Source organism: Pongo pygmaeus, chromosome 1 (assembly GCF_028885625.2).
Source record: "Pongo pygmaeus isolate AG05252 chromosome 1, NHGRI_mPonPyg2-v2.0_pri, whole genome shotgun sequence".
Taxonomy (NCBI): Eukaryota; Metazoa; Chordata; class Mammalia; order Primates; family Hominidae; genus Pongo; species Pongo pygmaeus.
Genome location: NC_072373.2, coordinates 190498700 through 190524395, shown reverse-complemented (window position 1 = coordinate 190524395; position 25696 = coordinate 190498700). Strand labels below are relative to the sequence as shown.

Sequence of the window (25696 nt, the reverse complement as noted above, 5' to 3'; positions counted from 1 at the left end):
CCACTGCACTCCAGCCTGGTGACAGAGGGAGACTCCGTCTCTAAAAAAAAAAGAAAAGAAAAGAAAAGGAAAACCCCTCAAGCTTAATGTATTGCCTGTTAATAGCGGTCTGTTTCTGGGTGGTGGTATTATGGGTTATTAAATTTTTATTTTTGCATATGTATTTAACAGTGTTACTTATGACAAGACAGTAAAAGGCATTTTTAAAAATTGAAAATGAAATAAAACTAGAAAGCATAGTTAAATCCTGTGGCAGAATCGGTATCTAAAAATAATCTTAGTAGGCTGAGATTGATGGACTGAATCCAGTGAAATTTAATCAGGATGGATGAAAAAAGTATAGATAGATAGATAGATAGATAGATAGATAGATAGATAGATAGATAAGTTAGTCATATCACTGGCTTTAAGAAAACCACCTATAACCAATATAGAAGATGAGGCAGGGGGCATAGTAGCAGCATATGTTAAAGACTTAGGGGGTTTAATTTACTCTAGCCGCTTAATTTTCTGGTTGTAAGCAGCCAGCTGTTCTCTCCCCATTTCATTTCATCTCACTCTCAGCTTAGTCTCTTGATGGGAGACCTCCATCAATAGGTGCTTCCTCATACTGACATTTAAGTCTCTTCAGCATTTACTCCGATCTGTTCTAGTCATCTAGTTGTCTATTCATCTTTTCTGACTTTTTTCAAGTTCTTTCTTTGGAGTCCTCCTGTTCCCCTCACTTTTGCTCATACTTCAGAGATCCGTCTCAAGTGCTGCCCTTTCCTGGAAGTCTACCTCTTGTAGTGCAGTCACATTTTACTGAAATGTATAATTCTGGGAATTTCACATGTTGAGAAATTTAAATCCAGGTTTCTTGCTTTATGTGCAAAATTTGAAATAATCCAAACCCCTCTCTATTAGAAAACACGTAACTTCCTATTGCCATAGAACATACAGCTTTAAAAAGAAACACTAGCTATCTTTTGTCATTTTTCTGTGACCCACCAGCATTCTGAAGTACAGGATATCTGTCAGTGCCATTGCTTGAAAATATTCCCCAGAAGCATTCACTTTAGAATGGAAGTTAGATGTTGCAAACTCAGGAAGAAGGCCAAATGATGACCATGACACAACTTGCTACAAAATATTAAAGCTGATGCTGGGGGTGAGGGGGCAGAATTTAAAAGCACACTTAAAATAGTTGAATTGTGAAAAGGCATAAAGAAAGCATGGTGATTAAGTGTGGGCTGAGGAGCCAGATGGCTCTAGTTCAAATCCTGAATCTTACACTTACCTATTGGATGACTTTGGCCAAATAATTCAATCTCTCATGTTTCCTCATTAAAAAAAAAAAAATTCCCAAAAGACAACTTCACAGTGGCTCCTCATTTTTGAAATGGGCGGATAATAACTCCTAGCTCATGGAGTTGTGCATATTAAATAAGTTTAGTGGCCTGTAAAGCTCTTAGGAAGTGCCTAACCCATACTATGTGCTCAGTAAATATAACTATAATTATTTCATTAGGAAAGTTAATCCTGAACTATGTGAAATTTAAATTGGAGTGTATTCTTTGAACATTAAATTTGACCATCCTGAAAGAAATTCTCCTTTCTTGATAGTTTCAAAGAATAGTCAGAATGCTGCCAAGCTCCTTGAAACCACGTAGTGAGAAATATAGAGAGAATTGAGGGTGAGGGGAGATTTTTTTTTTTGCTTTGGAAATGTAGTCGTGCTTATTAAAGAAAATTTGAGAAGTTTAGAAAAGTATAAAGATGACAAAAATTGCTCGTATTCCTCCTACCTCAGTGCTAACCATGTAAGCATTTTAGTTAATTTCTTCTAGTCATTTTCCCCTTGGACATTAATTTTTTCAATGTACAGACATACGTGATTATAACACATATAGAGAACTAGAGGTTATTTAGCCTAGAGAAGTGAACCAATGTAGCAGTCTAGATGAGGGATATTGGGGGCCTGGTTTAGGTGAATGACTACAGAGATAAAGCATAGGGACAGGAGACAAAGATATTTCTGAGATAGAATCAACAAACTTTGGTGTGGTGGTTTCAAAGATAGTTTTTTAGCTCTGGCTCCTGAAAGGAGGCAGATGGAACATAGGAGGAAGAGCATATTTGCTGGGGAAGATGTTTGGTTTTGGACATGCTGAGTTTGAGATTTGAATAGGACATCCAGATGGAAATATGTAATAGGCAGTTGAGGTATATAGCAAGGACTTGAGAGAGTAATTTGAGGGTAATCTGCTTGGGATGTGAATGAGAGCACCGAATAGTTAAATATGGTGCCTAAGTGAGCTAATTTTTTACATATATATCTGACCCCTTAGTATATATCATAGCCTTTCAAGGGCAGGAATAGAGTCTCCATCCTCACTTCCCAGCACAGTACAAAACAGTAGGTATTTGTGGAATGAGTTTACTGAAACAAAAGAGAGAGGCCATTAATTTGGTTACTGTAGAATGAACTTTAGGAGGTCATCTTTATAATTTATTGCCCCTTTTCTCTTCAGTTGTGATTTCAGTTCCTAAAGAAAAATAAGAGACCGTGGCTGGGTACAGTGGCTCACACCTGTAATCCCAGCACTTTGAGAGGCCAAGGGGGGAGGACCACTTGAGGCCCAGGAATTTTGAGACCAGACTGGGCAGCAAAGAGACCCTGTCCCTACAAAAAAAAAAAAAAATTTAATTGGCTGGGCATGGTGATGCACTTCTCCAGTCCTAGCTACTCAGGGGGCTGAGGTGGTTGGGAGAGAGGATCACTTGAGCCTAGGAGTTTGAGGTTACAGTGAGCTGTGATTGTACCACTGAACTCTAGCCAGGTTCAAGCAATTCTCCAGCCTCAGCCTCCTAAGTAGCTGGGACTAGAGGCATGCGCCACCACGCCCGGCTACTTTTTGTATTTTTAGTAGAGATGGGGTTTCACCATGTTGGCCAGGCTGGTCCGAACTCCTGACCTCAAGTGATCCACCTGCCTCGGCCTCCCAAAGTGCTTGGATTACAGGCGTGAGCCACCGTGCCTAGTCCAGTTTTTTAAATGCAAGATTAGGTTGAAAGGATTACAGCCATCCTGTTATTTGGATGGCTGTAATCCTTTCAACCTAATCTTGCATTAAAAAAAAAAAAAAAAGCCGGGCGCAGTGGCTCCCAGCACTTTGGGAGGCTGAGGCGGGCAGGTCACCAGGTCAGGAGTTCGAGACCATCCTGGCTAACACAGTGAAACCCCGTCTCTGCTAAAAATACAAAAAAAAAAAAAAAAAAAAAAAAAAAATTAGCTGGGCATGGTGGCGGGTGCCTGTAGTCCCAGCTACTCGGGAGCCTGAGGCAGGAGAATGGCATGAACCCGGGAGGTGGAGCTTGCAGTGAGCCAAGATCGTGCCACTGCCCTCCAGCCTGGGCCGACAGAGTGAGACTCTGTCTCAAAAAAAAAAAAAAAAAAAAAAAAAAACACACACAAAGGCTGGATGCGAGGTGGCTTTTGCCTGTAATCCCAGCACTTTGAGAGGCCAAGGCAGGCGGATCACTTGAGGTCAAGAGTTGGAGACCAGCCTGGCCAAAATGGTGAAACCCCATTTCTACTAAAAACAGAAAAATTAACCGAGCCTGGTGGCGCACAGTTATAATCCCAGCTACTCGGGAGCCTGAGGTGGAAGGATCCACTTGAATCTGGGAGGTGAAGGTTGCGGTGAGCTGAGATTGCACCACTGCACCCCAACCTGGGCGACAGAGTGAGACTTGATTAAAAAAAAAAAAAAAAGAAAAGAAAATGCCTGGCCAGCCACAGTGGTTCATGCCTGTAGTCCCAGCTACTTGGGAGGCTGAAGTGGGAGGATCACCAGCAGTGATAGAATGAGACTCTCAATTTAAAAAAAAAAAAAAAAAAAGGTGATAATGAGGAAGATTGATTATTCCAGCCATTCTTCACATACCCAGAGTATGCTTATAGTGGGTATAAGAGATCTCAGTACTTAATTTGAACCAACACATGAGGGGGTAAAAATTTAGGAATATAAAAAGTATAAATTAGTATAGAGCAAACTGGAAGTTCCTCAAGAGTATTGAATCTTTGAAATTGTGTAACTTATAGAAGTCCTGGTGGAATGTCTGTCAGAAGCTATTAGATTGGTGGCAAGAGCATTCTAAGTGGACAGGTGGATTGTGGAAAGACTAACCCCATCTGTATGCACTCTGTCCTTCTCTTTGCATACTTTAGTTAGCAGTTGGTTAATTTGCATGTGTGGTTTCAGCCATCATGTTGTATTGACTCATTCTGAAAGCTCTGTGAGGATAGGCCACATGTCTGCCCGCCCCCACCGCATCTAGCACTTTATGTGTGATAATCTATTGAAAAATATTTGTCAAATGAATAAAATGGTGAATGTATTCAGCAGACATTTAGTGAGACTTGAGAATGTCCTGTGGGGGTGGAAGTGGGTAGAGGAGTGGTAGGCCTATAAAGATTGATGAGACATAATGTCTGACTTTAAGGAACATAAAATCTGGCACTAAATATAAATTTTTGAAACTCCTTAATTCTTCGATTAGCCAATGCAGACAGTAAGTAACTTACTGACCTAAACCAGAATTTTTTTGTAACATAGATTTAAATAAATTTCTTTTTTTTTTTTTTTGAGAAAGTCTCGCTCTGTTGCCAGGCTGGAGTGCAGTGGCACAATTTTGGCTCACTGTAACCTCTGCCTCCTGGGTTCAAGAGATTCTCCTGCCTCAGCCTCCTGAGCAGCTGGGACTACAAGCGCGCGCCACCACTCCCATCTAATTTTTGTATTTTTAGAGATGGGGTTTCACCCATGTTGGCCAGGATGGTCTCGATCTCTTGACTTGGTGATCCGTCCGCCTCGGCCTCCCAAAGTGCTGGGATTACAGGTGTGAGCCACAGCACCTGGCTGATTTTAATAAATTAGGTGAAATCTTAGTTATATAACAGACACCCATTCTGCATTCTTTCTCTACTAATTCAGCTGGGAAGCAGGATTGCTTAGGGGTCAGTTTTATAATGTTATGCAGTTTTTTTATTTTATTAAAATTAGAGATTTGATTAAGTGATGACATGATGCTCTTCTGAAATTACAGAAGGGCATTTATCTAAAGTGACTGTGACCAAGTAGCAAGATACTTAATTGAGTAGGTGGATATACTAAAAATAGCTCAACTGACTATAATGATTCAGGTATGCAAAGATCAGATAATGCAATATATTAGTTAAGGGAACTTTTACTGTATATGGTATAATGGTCTATGGTATATTTCCTTGTAAGTTGTTTCTCTCTCTCTCTTTTTTTAATTTTAAAGTAATCAAGATGATGCTAACAGTCAGTTACCAGAACTCATACGGGGACCATTTGTGTGGAAACTAAAGCTGCAGAAAATCCAGCAGAATCCTGTGCTACTATTGTAGCTATTTGTAGTTGTTTAGGCAGAAAAATCAAAGACAGGAAGTTAGGAATCTTTGAAGACATTATTCTAGGGTAATGAATTCAGATAAGATGTATTTCACTCATGTTAAAGCTAGCCTCTGAAAATAAGACTTGCCTATAGAAGTATCCCCAACCAAAAGCCTGTTAGAAACTCCCTAGCCCAGTCAGACAGAATGTGTATTCCAGGGAGAAGGCTGTATCCTGCTTATGTTAGGCTGTACTACATACTTCACGTCTTAACTAGATATACCAATTAAGCATAGGCAAAACCTAATCAGTTGTCAGAAGGAAGATATATATGAACAAGAGAGAAAACAACTCCATGGAACTCAGAAGGAGAGTCCCCAAACATGAATTTGGCAGTGATTTTTCAACACTGTCCAGGGAGAACATAAGCCAGCTTTCCACCATCATTTGGACAAATTCTTAGTGATAGGACACACGTAATTTATCAGGCTTTATTGTGGTTTCATTTTCTTTTGGTTTAGATTCCATACTCACCAGATAACTTCTCAGATGCCACAGTATGAGGAATAGGGTACCCTGTGTGGTAAGAGGACTATTCCCCCCATTGTAACCAAATAAACTGGCATTTGGCCTATATGGTAATTTTCTTCATAAACTTTATAAAAAATAAATATAATTTTGTTGAGGATACAGGGCTAGTGAAAAATAAAAATATCAATATAACATTAACCTTTTACAAATTAGCATAAATTAACCCTTGGAAACCTAATCAATTCCATGTGTCCAGAAAAAAAAAAAGGATTTTATGGCACTGTAGAACTGAGAGTCATACTCAGGAATAATTCATCTCTTGTTGTAGAAGGCAGGGATCATAGTCTTATTCTTATGTACCCAGTGCTTGGCACATGGTTGAAAACTCATTATTGAATTATAGAGATGGCAACTCCAGACCTATAGTGAGAACAACTAGACATTTTATGGCTCTATTCTTAGAATTATTCTGACATCAAAAGAGTAGTTCTGCCATTTCTTTAACTCAGCAGAAATCATTCATTAAGTGATGAAAATAGAATCTTCTAAACATACCAGAGCCTTAAAAGGCAAATAAAAGGTATATGCATCTGTTAGAAAAAAAATGGGAGAGCTATGTGGTGTGTTTGAGGACAAAGACAATCTGTTTCATTATTTTTATTTGTAAATAATTTTTAATTTTATTTTGTAGACCTTATTGCAATATGCAAGCAACAAGAATGCGTCAGAACATATTGTGTATCTTCTGGAGGTATATCGACTTGCCATCCAAAGCTTTGCCAGTGCACGTCCATACTTAACTACTGAATGTGAAGATGTCCTCTTAGTGCTTGGCAGATTAGTACTGTAAGTTTAAGAACTTAAATCACTCTTAAAATTGAGTACCATTGGTCATATTGTTTGCCTGGTTTCTCTTTACAGTGGCATCACATTTATTCTTCAGAGCACCATTAGAGTCATACCATTGAATGAAATTTCCTTCATACTCACGTTCCCAGGAGATACAGTCCAAGTGAAGCTCCAGCCAAGCAACATCATCTTTAACTTGCCTCTAGAGTCTCTTTTCCTATTCAGGCTTGGAATCTGAGAATGATGTATTTCTATCCCTTAGGTATAGATTTATTTAAATGACAGAATACCTGGAAACTGGTAGTCCTTGAAGAACATCTTGGCAAAAACAACATGAAATTCTGCAATTTGATTATATTTGAACTAAGAATAATTTTATTAGCAAAAAATATAGGGTACAGTATAAGATTACCATCCTAAGAAAGAGATCATGATTTAGGGCGGGCATAGTGGCGTACGCCTGTAATCCCAGTACTTTGGGAGGAGGCTGAGGCATGAGAATCGCTTGAACCTGGGAGGCAGAGGTTGCAGTGAGCCAAGATGGCGCCACTACACTCCATCCTGGGTGTTGGAGTGAGACTGTCTTAAAACAAAACAAACAAAAAAAAGAACGTGATTTAGCTGTTGTTTTAATATTTAGCTGCATAGTAGCAGACAAAATTACACCTTTATTGTAATTTTCATCTGCAAATTGAAAAGATACAACAGCCAATCAGTTTTAGCTGGGCATCACCTTGTTCCACTTACAGATTGCTTAGTGAGATGACTTCTAGTCTAGATGGTTTATTTTATTTTTTTTCTAGCCTCACCTGTTTTCCTTCCTGTTTTCCAGTGGCCCTTCATGGAAGACCAGCATTCCTGGTTTTATGATCATATTTTTTCTTCTACCAAGTCCTAGTTTCTGTTTTACCTGTTGTAATCCCTAAGGGGTAAAGGATTATTCTGTAGGGTTTTAGAGAGATGTTGATTCATTGGGATTTTGAGTTGCTCATTATTCAAGTTGTAGTGCATTTCTTTTTTCAAAAAAATCTTCCTGTTATTTCTTTTCTGTGTCTTCTGGATAATAGTCAGAAAAAGAAAACTCTTTTGCTTGGTTTTTTTAAAGGTAAAGAAACGACTTTGCCAGTCTTCCTCCTTCCTCTGCAAGTGACAGAAACCTATAGATAACAGTTACATATATTTATCATTTATCATTTATCATTTTATCAGCTGAATTGACAGTAGTATGAGCTCCCATTTTTGTCTGCTGGAATTAGAATTGTCCTATATGGGTGCCTCTTCACACCCAAATAAACAAAATAAAACTGCTTGGAATGTGATTTCTAAAGAGCTTATTATATTCTTACCAAATGTACTAAAGCAACAATGTAAATATAAAGCCTTGTGGTCTTTCTTTTTTTCCTCCTTTTTAAATTGAACAGTCAGTATAACAACTCTGAAGCAAATTTTGAAGAGTAAAAACATTTAAAATAGTCTAAACAAATGTAAAATAGATTTTTAGTATTGCTGTCATACTCTACTTATTACTGTAACCACCTTTATATACTTACTCATTTTTATTGTAGGAGTTGTTTTGAATTACTGCTTTCAGTGTCTGAAAGTGAACTGCCATGTGAAGTCTGGCTACCATTCCTTCAGTCTCTACAGGTGAGTTGATTTTAACTCAGAAAACTTTTCTGTATCCAAGACACCTAATTAATTACTCCCAGCAAACTAAAATTGAAATCTTAGAACAAAAACAAGTTTATTATATATTGGTATTAAGGTCATGAAATGATAAAAAGGCCCTTCACATGAAGGGGATGTATTAAAAATGGGTTTTTTTTCATTTGGTTTTGTTTGCCTCTACATAGTTAGAAATCAACAAAAAAGTTTCATTATTCAAACATAAAGTTTAGACAACATAAAGCTATCAAAATCATACACGATTATAAAATAACAGTATTTGGATCCTTCGTAGCATACTTATTGGTAACCTTCAATATACAAAACACTGTTTCATTACATCTAAGGTTCACCTTTTTCTTCCTAACACTTTAAAAATTGTACCTGGCTGGGTGTAGTGGCTCACAGCTGTAATCCCAACACTTTGTGAGGCCAAGGCAAGTGGATCACCTGAGGTCAGGAGTTCAAGACCAGCTTGGCCAACATGCCGAAACCCTGTCTCTACTAAAAATACAAATATTAGCCAGGCATTGTGGCGGGCACCTGTAATCCCAGCTACGTGGGAGTCTGAGGCAGGAGAATCATTTGAACCCAGGAGGCAGAGGTTGCAGTGAGCCAAGATTGCACTGCTGCACTCCAGCCTGAGCAACAGAGTGAGACTCCGTCTCGGAAAAAAAAAAAAAAGAGAGACATAATAAATAATAGACTGGGCATGGTGGTACATACCTATAGTCCCAGCCACTCAGGAGGCTGAGGCAAGAGAATCTCTTGAGCCCAAGAGTCCGAGGCTGCAGTGAGATATGATCACACCACTGCACTCCAGCCTGGGTGACAGGGCTCATCCCTAAAATAATAGGACTCATCTCTAAAAATAAATGCATGCAGTCATTCATTTATTGATCACTAATTATGTACCAATCACTGCTTTACACTACATTTTACTTGTTTTATATCTTCTAATCAAATTACAAACCTTATAGTGTGATGATTATTTGAATCTCCATTTACAAATGGGGAGACAGGTGAAGAGAGGTTGATTAGCTTGGACAAAGTTACACGCAGATTTCAAACCCTGAGCTTACTTTGCTGACTACTTCCTTGAGGACACAGCTTAGACCTGTTTCATGGAGGCACTAATAAAGACGTGCATATTAACAGACACACTTCATTATCTGAACATTTCTTTCCTCTGGAATACATAACCCAAAATGAAATGATATAATGTTCTCTTTAGTGAGAAGAGGATTCTTTGTCATGTTCTTGGCCTATTTAAATCCCTGTAATGCAGTGCTAATATCTCACATATCCGTACAGCTGCTAAAATCATCTTTCATGCGTAGCGCTTTGATTTTTGTCACTCTGTGTTCTAAAGCCTGCCAGTCGTTTTGTTCTGGCATATGGCATTCTAGAAGGGCAAATCCTAATTAGGACTATTACTACTATATTAATACTGTTTGAGTATCCCATATCTCAAATGCTTAGGAGTATTTTGGATTTTGGAATATTTGTGTTACACTTAGTAGTTCAGCATCCCTAATCTGAAAATCCGAAATGCTCCAGTGAGCATTTCTTTTGAGTATCGTGTTGATGCTTAGAAAGTTTTGGATTTGAAGAACATTTTGGATTTCAGATTTTTGGATTAGGGATACTCAACCTCTATCCTTTTTAGAGGGAAATCTCTCATATTTCTTTATTCTTTTCTTAGATAGCTTGCTTGAATAAAATAGTTGCCTCTTTTCCCACTTGCGTAAGCTTTTTCAGGTTTATCAGATGTGTAGGATATATTTTTTAACATGTGTTCAGTAAATAAATGTAGTAGAGGTACAAATAAATGTTAAGACATGATCCCTGTTGAAATCCAAAAGATAAAAAGCTCTTAATTTTTCTTATTTTATATTATAAATGGACAAGGCAGCAAATGGTATTAAGGATACTTTTGGTAAAAGAACAGTTTTTATCAGAGCAGGCTGCAGGTAGAATATTTCTCAATTACTATTTACAGCTGAGTAACTTTTTTCCTATGGATATAAAAATATATACTCTGCAAATGATTTTTTAATGAAAAATGAGAGCCTATTTTCTGCAACTTGGTTTTTTACATAATAATCATGGACATATATCTAAGATTGCATATGTAGATCTCCTGTTTTGATGATCACCTAGAATTCTGTTTTGTGGTTGTGCCTTTAATTGACCAATATCTTGCTATTTATTGTAAATGGTGCAAGAGTGAACATCTTGAAAAGGGCAGCAGAGTGGTCTTAGCAAAAAAAAAAGAGTGAGCATCTTGTGCTATTATTTCTGTATTGTAGATTTCAAGAACTGGGCTAGGATATTTCCACCTTAAAAAGAAACAAATTGAAGTTTAAAAATTATTCTTGAAATGCTACCATAGTTTTTGTAGTTTTGTAGATTTAATGTTATTTTTAAAAAATAACTTTGCTATGTTAGATGTCTGTTGGTAACAAAGGATTACACACCATTCTTATTCTGAGTAAACTGTATTTTGAACTTTAACAAATGAGAAAGTAGAGAACTTTTAAAAAGAAACTAAAACTGGTTTTTATTTCAGTTGCTGCATATCATGGTGGGTGGTAGTATTTTCTGCTAAAGTGTAATGGTACAGGTCAGTTAGACATTATAAATATGATAAACCTGACACCTCAAATTTTTAACTTTTCACATGGACTCTTTCTCCTCACTCCAAAGTAAATGCGAGTCATTCTAAGTTAAGAAGAAAGAAGCCTGAGGACAAGTCAAGCTGTTAAAGGAAAATCGCAGCATTTGTTAAATATTGCTATTGGTGAACTAATAATTAGAAATATTACTTTCTGTATCAATTCCATATTTTAAGTCCTTTCTCAGCAGAAAATAATGCAACATATTGGGTGGGTGTGTGGGTGGGTGTATATGTGTAGTAAAAGCCTATTTTAACATGAAAGTTAAGGGATGGGGGAGACTTTGTATCTTGTAGTTTTCACTTGAGTGAATACTAAACTATATTCTTATGCCTGTGAACATTTTTGGCTTATATTTTCCAAAGAAATGTTGACGTAAATGGAAGCTTATGTTCCTAGAGAATTCCAGGAGTTTAAAATAAGGGAAACAAATTAGAATTTTAGAACATGGGAACAAGCTCACCATAATCAATAATCCTCAGTAGTAATAGAGGACAGTGAGACATATACGTAATCATTTATACTGAATTACATTTCTGACTCCCTTTCCCTCACCCTTGAATATAAGAACTTTAATGAACAAACTATTGGTAAGTACATTTTGTTTGCTGAGTTAATAACTTAGACTTTTCAGGACATTTTATATAGAGCCACCTGTCATTTAAATAGCAATTTTTTAGACAAATTTAAACAGTTATATAACGATTTGTGTCACTAAGTAATACTCCTGTAATTCCTGTTAGAGGAACAGGCAGCCTGTGTGAATACTGCAGAATTCTTTAAAAGAAAGCGGCACCAATGGCTTTAAAATAATTAAATAAATGGGCGCAGTGGCTCATGCCTTTAATCCCAACACTTTGGGAGGCCAAGGCAGGTGGATCACCTGAGGTCAGGAGTTTGAGACCAGCCTGGACCAACGTGGCAAAACCCCGTCTCTACTAAAAATACAAAAATTAGCCAGGCGTGGTGGCAGGCGCCTGTAATCCCAGCTGCTTGGGAGGTTGAGGCAGGAGAATCGCTTGAACCAACAAAAGCGAAACTCCATCTCCAAAAAAAAAACCCAACAAAACAAAAAAAATAAATCAGCCTCCACGAGGGCTATCATTCAAGTCTTCAGTCTGCTAGTAATATGAGTGATCCTAATAGTAGGGCACTCCAAATATCCAACAGTAATGCAAGGACCTAACTTGAATTGTGGTGATAATTTTACCAGGGAGGAATTCAGGTGAACATTTTAAAGGCACTCTTTTACTTAGTGAAAACATCCTAGTTATTTATTTATTTATTTATTTATTTATTTATTTATTTATTTATGAGACGGAGTCTTGTTCTGTCACCCAGGCTGGAGCACAGTGGCACAATCATGGCTCACTGCAACCTCCGCCTCCCAGGCTCAAGTGATTCTCCTGCCTCAGCCTCCCGAGTAGCTGGGACTATAGGTGGGCGCCACCACGCCTGGCTAATTTTTTGTATTTTTAGTAGAGACAGAGTTTTGTCATGTTGGCCACGCTGGTCTTGAACTCCTGACCTCGGGTGATCCACGTGCCTCGGCCTCCCAAAGTGCTGAGATCACAGGCATGAGCCACTGTGCCCGGCCCCATCCTAGTTTTTTTCTAAAAACAGCAACAGAGGCTGGACGCGATGGCTCAGCGCCTTGTAATCCCAGCACTTTGGGAGGCTGAGGCGGGTGGATCACGAGGTCAGGAGTTCAAGACCAGCCTGACCAAGATGGTGAAACCCTGTCTCTACTAAAAATACAAAAATTAGCTGGGCACGGTGACAGACGCCTGTAATTCCAGCTACTCAGGAGGCTGAGGCAGGATAATTGCTTGAACCCAGAGGGTGGAGGTTGCAGTGAGCTGAGATCACGCCACTGCACTCCAGTCTGGGTGACAGAGTAAGATTCTGTCTTTTAAAAAAAAAAAAAAAAGACAGCAACAGAATTTCACAAGGCTTTGAGTATAGTCTTTTTTGGTTACTTATTTTTAGGAAATCCAAAGTGTAGGTTCTTTCAGTTCCTAGGTGTATCAGATATGTTGAAAAGGCAAAACTAATTTTTATATTGTTAATTTATTTTCTGGGTGTGCTGTTCTTGTTCTAGGAGTCACACGATGCATTATTGGAATTTGGGAATAATAACCTACAAATATTGGTTCATGTTACCAAGGAAGGGGTGTGGAAAAACCCAGTTCTTCTTAAAATTCTGTCTCAACAGCCAGTAGAAACGGAGGAAGGTAAGTTTTAAGACTATATTGGATGAGGATTTAGTTCTGAGAAAGTTGGAATTGATTATGGGTTAAAATTTTGGGAATTTAACTTGTGTATATATCTAGTCTTTCTGTTTTTACTTTGAGTAGTAAAAATTAACTATTAGCATTTAATGTTTTGCTTAAGTAAGGATTCTTGCATTGTTACTTTTAAGTCCCTTTGCACTCATTTTTAAATTTTGCATTGAGTAACAATGTTCATACAAAGTTCCTGAGATAGAAATGAATAATCTGCTGTAATCTTTGGTGTGTAGTAGAGCTTTGCTTATACTTTTCTTTTCTTTTTTTTTTTCCCCCGAGACAGAGTCTCGCTCTGTCACCCAGGCTGGAGTGCAGTGGCGGGATCTCGGCTCACTGCAACCTCTGCCTCCAGGGTTGAAGCGATTCTCCTGCCTCAGCCTCCTGAGTAGCTGGGATTACAGGCGCGCGCCACCACACCTGGCTAAGTTTTGTATTTTTTAGTAGAGACGGGGCGTTACCATGTTGGTCAGGTTGATTTTGAACTCCTGACATTGTGATCCACCTGCCTTGGCCTCCTAAAGTGCTGGGATTATAGGCATGAGCCACTGCGCCCGGTCTGCTTATACCTTTTTTTTTTGGCTGCAACAACGAGGGCCGTGAAAAAAATTTCTTTTTTATTTTATATATATGAAATAATTGGAATTCATTGTTTTATAGAGAGATGCAAAGAATGAAGTTTTTGTTGTTTTTATTCTGTTTTGTTTTAATTTGAGACAAGGTTTTCCTCTGCTACCCAGGCTGGAGTGACACAATTATGGCTCACTGCAGCCTCTACCTTTCAGGCTCAAGTGATCCGCCTGCCTCTGCCTCACAAGTAACTGGGACTACAGGCATGCGCCATTGTGCACAGTTAATTTTTCTATTTTTTGTAGATATGGGGGTCTCACTATGTTGCCTAGGCTGTTCTTGAACTCCTAGACTCAAGAGATTCTCCTGCCTTAGCCTCCCAAAGTGCTGGGATTACAGGCATGAACCACCATATCTGGCCAGAATGAAATATCTTATTTGCAAAATTGTCAATTGAAGACCAGAAAAATTATGGATTTGAATTGACATTTGCATTTTAGATACACAAAAGTATCTTGTTTAATAGAGCCAACAACTGTAACTTCATTTACGTCAAGTTAGTAGAAAGTTCAAAGGATTACACTCTGTTAAGTACATTTTTTGCTATAAAAACATACTTTAGAACAATTATTACACATTTTGAGATATCTTTAGGTCTTAGAACTAGCCATTTGATTGTCGATCCTTTAAAATGTCCCAGTTAGTTTATCCATTCACCAAGCTTGAGCACCTACCATATACATGGTGTTTGGACCTCTCTATAGTGAGAAGATGGGCATAAAGGCACTTAGATTTTCTCTTGATCCGTTTCCTCTGATCATTCTAGTGCTTACCAGTTGCACTGACAAGAAAAAAAAGAATAAGGAAAAGAGCTGTTAAATAGAAAAAGATTGGTGTTTATAGTTTTCCACTGAGGTTCTTAATAAACGGCATCCCCTTGTAAATGTAGGTAGATGGAGGCTAAAATATCACCTTTGTTATTGACAAAAGCTGTTAGAGCCAGGTAATTTCAGAAACATCCCAGAATTGGGCAGATTCCTATCCAGATAAGTCTTGACTGGGGCAGAGGAAATTGCATGTTTTGTGCAGGCAGGCCCAAGCCCAAGAGGAAAAAAGGGTGGGGTTGAGTTAAACATCCTTAGTGTATTTTCCCCTGATATACTAATCAACTGTGTCACCCCACCTCTGGAGTTAACAGTAATTAATCATTTTTAACATAGAAAAACATCAAGAAATGGGGAGAAGCATTGCTTACCTAACATTCTTGGTATCCTGTCTATTCAGTAAATATTAATTAAGCACTCACTATCTTTAAGACTCTGAATAGGTACATGATACCTACATATCTAAGGAATCATGTTGAGGACCACAGTATAAGTGGTGGGTAACATGTAGCCTGCCTCCTTTCACAGTTGGCCCTTAATCTAATTTCAGGTCAAAAGATTAAAAAGCTTTCTTTATATCTGTGCTGCCCCTGCAGGCCAGATATTTAACATATTTGATACCAAAAAGCAGTGATGTTCATCTCACTGATTGTCTTCTGTAATAAGTGTCAATTGTTGATAATTTTACCTGATATTCACCTGACATGATCAGTAAAGATGCCATGGAAGAGCTGTTTTTCTTTTCTTTTTTTTTTTTGAGATGGAGTTTCGCTCTTATTACCCAGGCTGGAGTGCAATGGCGTGATCTCAGCTCACTGCAACCTCCGCCTCCAGGGTTTAAGCAATTCTCCTGCCTTAGCCTCTCGAATAGCTGGGATTACAGGCATGCGCCACCATGCCCAGCTAATTTTGTATTTTTAGTAGAGATGGGGTTTCTCCATGTTGGTCAGGCTGGTCTCGAACTCCTGACCTCAGGTGATCTGCCCTCAGCTTCCCAAAGTGCTGGAATTGCAGGTGTAAGCCACCGCTCCCGGCCTCTTTTTTTTTTTTTTTTTTTTTTTTTTTTTTTTTTTTTAAAGACAGCGTTTCACTCTTGTTGCCCAGGCTAGAGTGCAATGGCCTGATCTTGGCTCACTGCAACCTCCGCCTCCTGGGTTCAAGTCATTCTCCTGCCTCAGCCTCCCAAGTAGCTGGGATTACAGGCATGTGCCACCACACCCGGCTAATTTTTTATATTTAGAGATGAGTTTTCACTATATTGGTCAGGCTGGTCTCGAACTCCTGACCTCAGATGATCCACCTGCCTCAGCCTCCCAAAGTGCTGGGATTACAGGCATGCACCACCGCACCCGGCAGAGCTGTTTTTCAACTGGATCTTAAGTGTTACTGTTTGTACATAATGAAGTATATAGTGTAAGATAAAGTGTCATGATGTCTGCACCTTTCTTTTAAATGGTTCTGAAAAAGAGAAGGCAAAGAAATATGGCAAACCAGTTCAATTGTTAAATCTAGATGGAAGGAAGGATATAAAAACTAAAAAAAAATTTTGTATTGAAATGTTTGAAGAAATGAGATACAGAAAGGATTGTGATTGGGAGTGAGACATATTGTTTTAAATATTGAAGCATATGGTAGATTTCCTTTCAATAAATAAATTTAAAGATTGATATCTTCAAATGATTTGTAAAATACAAGATTGAGCTATATGTTAAAATTGATTTAGCAGCAGTTTAACTGTAGTTATAATTATTGAATAAAATAGCTTACCGCATAGAAATAATAGCTACGATTTTCAGAGTGCCTGCTATGTGTTGGGCACTGTATTTGTGCTTTCATATCTCATATAATCCATGAAACAGGTGAGAGATTACACATACCCAAGACCATGTAGTTAAAATTGTGGAGGCAGAATTTGAGCCCAGGTGAGGTGACGTTAAAATGTTTTTGATTGGAGAGTGATGACCCTTCAGTTGCTAAGTGCATGGTTTAATTAAACATCCATAATATACAAGGCCTTGTGCTTAGTGCTGTAGGGAATACAAAGGCTAACAAGACATGATATTTGTTCACAAATTGCTGACAGTGTAATAAAGGAGATATCAGAGACAATAGTAAGTACTATTGAACATTTACTCCATGTTTGGCCTTGTGGTGGGTCTTATCTGCATTTCTAGTATTTCTTTAATTTGTTCATCCATGTGAGATGGATATAATAACCTTTTTACAGATGAAGAAACTTGAGTCTCAGAGAGGTCAGTTAATTTGTCCAAGGGTCTCACAGCTATGTGTCAGAATCAGGTTTCAACCTCAGATCAGTGATTCTAAAACCTGAAATGTTAACCTTTGTACACTATAATCCCTTATCACTGTTCTTCGAGAAAACTAAATGTGGGGAAAGAAGTAAAATGCTGTGGGAATTTGTAAGGCGATAGGTTGTATAGGTAATATGCCTGTTGTCAGGTATGTTGCTTCTTGTGGGATTTGCAGAATTGCTTACAACCTCATATGGCAGATAAATAGAGCAGAATCTGATGTTAGGCAGGCAGAATAGGATATAGGGGAGACATGTGACAGGAAATAATAGGCATGAATTAGGTTGGAGATAATAAGAAAAGAATTACTAGGACATAATAACTAAGTTGATTTCCTTGAGGAAAGGAAGTATCAAGGAAAGATAATGCCAAAATTTTATTGTTGTATAATTGAGAGAATATCATTGCTGAAAATAGAAGTAGGGAATAAGGAGCTATGTGAGTGAAGGGTATGATTGTGAGTTCATCTTGTGGAATTTAGTAACTGTGGGACTAGAAAAGTCCAAGTGATTGTGACCTGTTTTCCCTCCGTGCTTTTTGACCTTGGCTACATATTAGAGTATCTATGGAATTTAAAACCAAAAAACATACATCCCAAGGTCCAGACTCCACTTGCTAAATCACAATCTCCAGAGTTGGAGCTCTGGAATCCAGAACTTTTTGAAGTGCCTTAGGAAATGGGCACTTACATATTGCTGATGGGAATGTAAATTGGTACAATTTTTGGAGAGCAATTTGGCAGTATGAGTCGGTATTACAAATGAACAGAGCCTTTAATTTAGCAATTCCACATCTAGGAATGTGTTCTGTAGATTTATTCACATGTTTCAGATGACCTATATATAGGGTTGTAAGTTGCAGCATTATTGATGATTGACAGAGACTGGAAACAGCCTGCAAGTATATCAGTAGGGGATTGGTTAAATAAATTATAGTACATCCATACCACATAATGCTATTCAGTTGTTAAAAATAAGAAGGTAGCTGTAACTGCACAGATGATAGAATAACCTGTATCATATATTAAGTGGCAAAAGAAAATGTCTTCCATACTCATAGAATATTTCTGGAAGGATAAACAAGAAATTGGAAACTTGTTGTTTCTCAGGGTGGGAAACCAGAGCACTGGGGTCAGGGTAGGAGGGAGAAAAACTTTAACTGTATAGCTTTTTCTGTCCTTTTGAAATCTGTGATTACATATATATGTTTTTCTTTATTTTTTTTAAAGGATAATTTTATGATTGATTCTGATATATAGTTAAAATTGGGCCAGTGGTTTATCCTTAGTATAAACCATTGCTACTCTACACACACACACACACACACACACACACACACCCCACACACACACACACACCCCACACACACACACACACCCCACCTGGGAAAAATTTCAGTGGTTTATCCTTAGTATAAACCATTGCTACTCTACACACACACACACACACACACACACACACACCACACACACACACACACACACCCCCCACCTGGGGAAAATTTCAGTGGTTTATCCTTAATATAAACCATTGCTACTCTACACACACACACACACCACACACACACACACACCCCCCCCCCCCCACCTGGGAAAAATTTCAGTGGTTTATCCTTAGTATAAACCATTGCTACTCTACACACACACACACACACACACCACACACACACACACACACACACCCCCCACCTGGGAAAAATTTCAGTGGTTTATCCTTAGTATAAACCATTGCTACTCTACACACACACACACACACACACACCACACACACACACACACACACACACACCCCACCTGGGAAAAATTTCAGTGGTTTATACTTAGTATAAACCATTGCTACTCTACACACACACACACACACACACACACACACACACCCACCCCACCTGGGAAAAATTTCAGGTCCCAGACCTAATAAATCAGAATCTGCATTTTAATAAGCTCCCTAGGTGATCCAGAAGGCACTTTCAAGTCTGAGAGATACTGTTTTAGATTAACCACCTAAAGCAGTTTGTTTACTCACCACTTGGCTTGACATGCAATATTCTCACCTCTATTCTTTAAGTAATACTATGTAGTGATGTCACATACTTGTTGGATATTTACTATTCAAAAATTGAGGGCTCGGCCGGGCGCAGTGGCTCATGCCTGTAATCCCAGTACTTTGGGAGGCCAAGGCGGGTGGATCATGAGGTCGGGAGATCGAGACCATCCTGGCTAACACGGTGAAACCCCGTCTCTACTAAAAATACAATAAATTAGCCGGGCATGGTGGTGGGCACCTGTAGTCCCAGCTACTCTGGAGGCTGAGGCAGGAGAATGGTGTGAACCCAGGAGGCGGAGCTTGCAATGAGCCAAGATCGCGCCACGGCACTCCAGCCTGGGTGACAGAGCGAGACTCCATCTCAAAAAAAAAAAAAAAAAAAAAAAAAAAAAAAAATTGAGGGCTCATCCAGAGCACTGTACAGTCAATACCAAATGCCTAATATTCAGTACAGTTCAGAAGTACTGAGCTTCAGTACTTCTGAAGCTTTCAGAGTAGCATTTTCCAAAGTGTGTACTGAACCAGGAACACATGTTTTAGAGGTTACTAATATGTATAAAAGGGTTCTCTGGTCAAATCAGTTTAGGAAACATTGGGTTTTTAAATAAAAGTGAACAGTTTTCTTTATTGCAGGACTGTTCAGAGATTTGACCAAGGAATCCTTTTTTTTTCTAGGATTATCTCTCAGGTCTTTTGGTCGGTGGAACACACTTTGAGAAATGCCTGGTTTAGAGGAAAGAGCACCACTGGCTTTGGAATCCTTGGCAAGTTACCTAACTTCTGTGAATATTAATTTTCCTAACCTTAGACTGGGGATAATAATACTTGCCTTGGTGGTGGTGTGAAGAATAAATGAGAGGTATATAAAAATATGCAGCTTAAAACTTGATGTCTCATAAGCATTCAGTTGATAGTTGTTAATATTACATAAGTTACTTGCTTCATTTCTTGCATTTATGCTTATAGTTCATTTCACTATTTCTTAATTTTCCTCTCATCTCTATTAGATGAATATTGAGACCAGAATAAACTTCCCATTTATATAAACTAAATTTTTATTAACTAAAAATCAAATAAAAAGATCTCAAACTTTCATCTTAGCAAGTCTGACATGTTATGTGGTATGTTGTCAAACTCTTATTTTTCATTTTTTCTAGTCAATAAATTGATTGCACAAGAAGGACCTTCCTTTCTGCAAATGCGAATAAAACATTTGTTGAAATCTAACTGCATCCCTCAGGCTACTGCTTTATCAAAACTATGTGCAGAATCTAAAGAAATTCCAAATGTGTCATCTTTTCAGCAAGCCTATATCACATGTTTATGTTCTATGCTCCCTAATGAAGATGCTATTAAGGAGGTGAGTAAAGTCAATAATTGTCGTCATTCAAACTTGATATTAATTTAATAGATTTTTATATATATATATATTGCATGGTTTATTTTTTCCCTTTAGAATGAAAACCAAGATTCATTTTTTTCAGGCTACCAAAATGTATGATTTTAATTGTATATTTAACTGCTCAACAGATAGAATGTAATATTTTAGAGTGGATTTGAAAAGTAGATAACTAAAGAATATACAGAGGGATGTTTACTTATTTGGGTGATGATTTGCTGCGAAATCTTTAAATGTGAAAGTTGTTTTTTCTTTTTAAAGTAATGACGTCTCCATGTTTGGGGAATGCAGAAGTTGTTAATCATGACATCAAGGGATAAACTAAAGAAAATGGCACTTAATTTTAGCTTAAGTTACTTTATATATTTAATTTTGTAAGCAGAAAAGTATAGGACTCTAGATTCCATGACTACATCCTGAACAATTAAGTGGCCAAACTAGATACCATGGAAAATAAGGGTTGAGTCTTTTTTTTTTTTTTTTTTTGAGACAAGGTCTTGCTCTGTCACCCAGGCAGGAGTGCAATGGTGCGATTTCGGCTCACTGCAGCCTCTGCCTCCCGGATTCAAGTGAGTCTTGTGCCTCAGCCTCCCAAGTAGCTGGGACTACAGGCATGCGCCACCATGTCTGGCTACTTTTTGTACTTTTTAGTAGAGTTGGGGTTTCACCATGTTGGCCAAGCTGGTCTTGAACTCCTGACTTCAACTGATCCACCTGCTTCAGCGTGTACTACTAAAAGTACAAAAATTAGCCGGGCATGGTGGTAGGCGCCTGTAATCCCAGCTACTCAGGAGGCTGAGGCAGTAAAATCGCTTGAACCCGGGAGGTGGAGGTTGCAGTGCATCGAGATCGTGCCACTGTACTCCAGCCTGGGTGACAAGAGTGAGACTCCATCTCAAAAAAGCAAAAAACAACTATTTTATCTATCAGATTGCATCCTTTAAAAAAAAAAAAAACCTCAATTATTATGTTTCTTAAATTTGGAGTTAGACTTCTCTAATGGTTTTTGACATATTATACAGAAAAAAACTAGAGATTCTTAAGCTTTATTTCATCATCTACCTTTAATCCTCTTATCTGCCATTCAATTCTGACATATGGATTCTTACTCTGAACTGAAATTTTTTATTAGATGTAGGAGTCCCAAGGATCTGGTTTTATGCTGTAGTAATTCTGAAACTTTTACTTGTAATATCTTACTCTCCAAATACAATTGTCTATCTTTCCTCCTTACTCCCTTTAATATACAGTCTCCACCAGGATCAATCAAGATCTATTGATCTTGTCACCTTTTCATTCTCCCTTATCCACCTTATGTACTCACTTCCCTATTTAACTCTGCTTCGTCATTGTCAGATCATCATTATCACTCTCAAAGAGAGAGAGGTCCTCTGTCTCTCTCTCTTTTTTTTTTTTTTTGACAGAGTCTCGGTCTGTTGCCCAGGCTAGAGTGTAGTGGCGCGATCTCGGCTCCTGGGTTCAAGCAATTCTCCTGCCTCAGTCTCCCAAGTAGCTGGGATTACAGTCGCCCACCGCCACACCTGGCTAATTTTTTTGTATTTTTGTAGAGACAGGGTTTCACCATCTTGGCCAGGCTGGTCTTGAACTCTTGACCTCATGATCCACACGCCTCGGCCTCCCAAAGTGCTGGGATTACAGGCGTGAGCCACTGCTTCCGGCCACTGGTCTCTCTCTTAATTGTACTTGTTTGACTACCGGTATCCTGATTATCCCTAAATCTTCACCTACTCTCTATGTGTTGACCTGCACTCATGGGGCCAAATTTACATGGAGAAAAATCTGCCAGCTAATTTTACTCCAGGCTAGAGTGTGGTGGCGCACACTGCTCACTGCAGCCTCAAAATCCTGGGCTCAGGTGATCTTCCCACCTCAGCCCCTGGAGTAGCTAGGACCACAGAAACATGCCACCATTCCCGGCTAATTTATTTTATTTTATTTTTTTATTTTTTGGGAGAGACAGGGTCTTGTCATGTTGCCCAGGCTGGTCTCGAACTCCCAGGGTCAAACGATCCGCCCACCTCAGCCTCCCAAAGTGCTGGGATTACAGGTGTGAGCCACTCACTGCGCCCAGCCTATATTTCTTTAGCCCATTCATTCTCCCACTCTTAGATAGTTGCGTAGTTTTTTCTTACTCTTCAAAACTATACTGTAATACTTTCTGCCCTGTTTCATTCTCTGTTGCTGAACTTAACTCCCTATTTCTCTGAAAAAAATTGAAGCACTGAGAAGATAAATAAGAGAATTTTCATAAGCTCTGTCTCTGAAACATCTATTCATCTACCAGCATCTGTGAATGTACATCTTCTCTTCTGCTACTAGAGATAAATTATATCTGTTCTCCTAGCTAAGGCCAGCCTCCCTCACTTCTGTATTTCAATTGATGTTGTCTCCCTTAAGGATAATGCTACAGCAGTTCTCCTTTTCTCTATTACATCATCAATTTCCCCGTCTCTGTTATAACCACCCCATTGGCATTTATGCTATTATTTATTCTGTCCTTAAAAAAGAGCCCTTCTTAGGTCCAGAGGTGGTGGCTCATGCCTGTAATTCCAGCACTTAGGGAGGCCGAGGCACAAGAATTGCTTGAGCCCGGGAATTGCTTGAGCCCGGGAGGCAGAGGCTGCAGTGAGCTGAGATCACGCCACTGCACTCCAGCTTGGGCAACAGGACAACAGAGCGAGACTCTGTCTTCAAAAAAATAAAATAAAATAAAAATAACGCTGCTTTAGATCCTGTTTCTACTTTTAGCTACTGCCCCATTTCCTTCTGGCTTTTTAAGCATAATTTCTTTAACAAATTGTCTTAATTTACTATCGAACATTTTTCTTCTTTCTTCTTTTTTTTGGGGGGGACAGAGTCTTGCGCTGTCACCCAGGCTGGAGTGCAGTGGCACGATCTCGGCTCGCTGCAAGCTCCGCCTCCCAGGTTCACGCCATTCTCCTGTCTCAGCCTCCCGAGTAGCTGGGACTACAGGCGTGCGCCACCATGCCCGGCTAATTTTTTTTGTATTTTTAGTAGAGACGGAGTTTCACCGTGTCAGCCAGGATGGTCTCCATCTCCTGACCTCGTGATCCGCTCGCCTCGGCTTCCCAAAGTGCTGGGATTACAGGCATGAGCCACGGCGCCCGGCCCATTTTTCTTCTTTCAAGACATTCTAATATGACCTTTGCCCCTGGCAGTATACCATATCACTAAATCTAATGATGACTTTCAGTTTTCTGTCTATCTCATTGATTACTCCTTTCTCAGTTCTACTTTGCTGTCTAATGAGTACATGTTGCAGTACCCAATGACTCTGTCATTGGGTCTTCTCTTTTTACACTTAACTAGGCTTATTTCCTTCATCTTTGGCTTTAAATAACAACTATGGTCTGAATCCCAAAACTTTTCTTTCCAGCCCTATTCCCTCCTCCAACCTCCAGACCCATATCCAATTGCCTAATTACCATCTCTACTTATAGAGCTAATATCTCAAATTTAACATGTCCATAACTAAGCTCTTGATATTCCTGATATTTGGACTTTGCTTTTATGAGGGTTTTTTTAGTCCTCACTGTGTGTTTGGCACCGTGCTAAATGCTTTATATACTTCGCTACATTTAATCAGCACAATAGCTCTGAGGTAGCTCCATTTTATTGATGAGGAAAGTCAGGCTCAGATTAGGTTGTGTGCTTCAAGGTTACAAAGCTAAAGTGGTTAAGCTGGGATTCAAACCTGAGTTTGGTGTGCTACCAGTAATATTATATTAATAAAGACATAGGATAAGGAATATTATCCTTGTTGGTATTAACCTTAGGGTTTATATGCCAAATGCTGTGTTAGGCATTGAGGTTCAAAGATGAATGCAGAAGCCTTTGGACTGGCATACTTGGTTTTACTGTTGGCCTCTACATTTTATCTTTAAAATAGCCAGAATAATCTCTCTAAAACTTGTCATGCCATGCCACTCCTCTGCACACAATTATCTAGTAGCTTTCTGTCTTCCTCAGAATACATTCAGAATTCTTTATTCTATGTGCCATGGGCCCTGGCTACTTTTCTAACGTTTTCTCACCTTATCTTGTAATCTTAGTGCCCACTACTCTCCGGCCACCTTGTCTTTGTTGTTATTTGAACAAGCCAAGGATGTTCCTGTCTTAGAGCTTTGGGCTTGCTATTTTCCCTCTGACTAGAATTGCCTTCCACAAGATAATTTGAATGGCTTACTCCCTTACCTCATGTCTGCTCTAAATGTTCTCATGTCTGTTCAATATTACCATATCAGAGAGGCCTTCCTTGCTGTCTCATCTAAAATATTATCCTGTCCCCCTACTCTGCCCTAAATATCTGCTGTCATTATTATAAATATATACTAACCCATTTAAAATGACCCCATCACTTTGTCTTTCTGCCTATTTGTATTTTCTTCATAGTACACATTACTACTTCTACTAGGCATCATATTTGATTATTCAGTATTTCCTCCCACTAGATTGTAAACTCCGGAAGGACAGGAACATAGGTTGTTTACTGGTATATCCCTGTATTCTAGAAGAATGCTTAGCCATGTGGGCACTCAATACTTATTGAATGAATTAATGAAAGGTATAGCCTCATCCCTTGATCTTTTGTTACTAGGATTTCTAGCTTTATTACCTGAGTTATGACCAGAATGTCAAAGCTGGAACATTCCACTCATGCTTTGTAAGTTTTTAAACTTTGCTTGGAGGTCTTTTTGAATTTTAAAATTGTGATTTTATATTCTCTCTCTCAGCTTTATTTTATTTTGAAATATAGTTATGCTATCTGCATATTTATAAAAATATGAACCAAGATGAAACCAAGTATAGTGTTGTGATTCAGATTTCTGTATAGGTTGATTGCATCCTGGATCAGTGCTTGGGTCAATAGTTATTTCAAATGGCTAAGACGCCCCGCTATGGCCCAGATCATATCTCCCCACTGTGAGAATCTTTTATCAGATTTTTTTGTTGAAAATTTTTTTTTTTTTTTTTTGGAGACAAGGTCTCTGTCGCCCAGGCTGGAGTGCAGTGGCATGATCTCGGCTCACTGCAGCC

At 38.7% G+C, this 25696-nt stretch overlaps 1 protein-coding gene across 1 annotated transcript in view; it reads left to right on the top strand.

Annotated features, from left to right (window-relative positions):
• RLF (RLF zinc finger) overlaps positions 1-25696 on the top strand; it is an 80011-nt gene that overhangs the window by 21021 nt on the left and 33294 nt on the right. Inside the window, exons 2-5 of the mRNA XM_054493220.2 lie at positions 6625-6779; positions 8348-8429; positions 13227-13359; positions 20376-20578. Coding sequence (XP_054349195.1) covers positions 6625-6779; positions 8348-8429; positions 13227-13359; positions 20376-20578 — 573 coding nt within the window. The remainder of the gene's footprint in view (positions 1-6624; positions 6780-8347; positions 8430-13226; positions 13360-20375; positions 20579-25696) is intronic.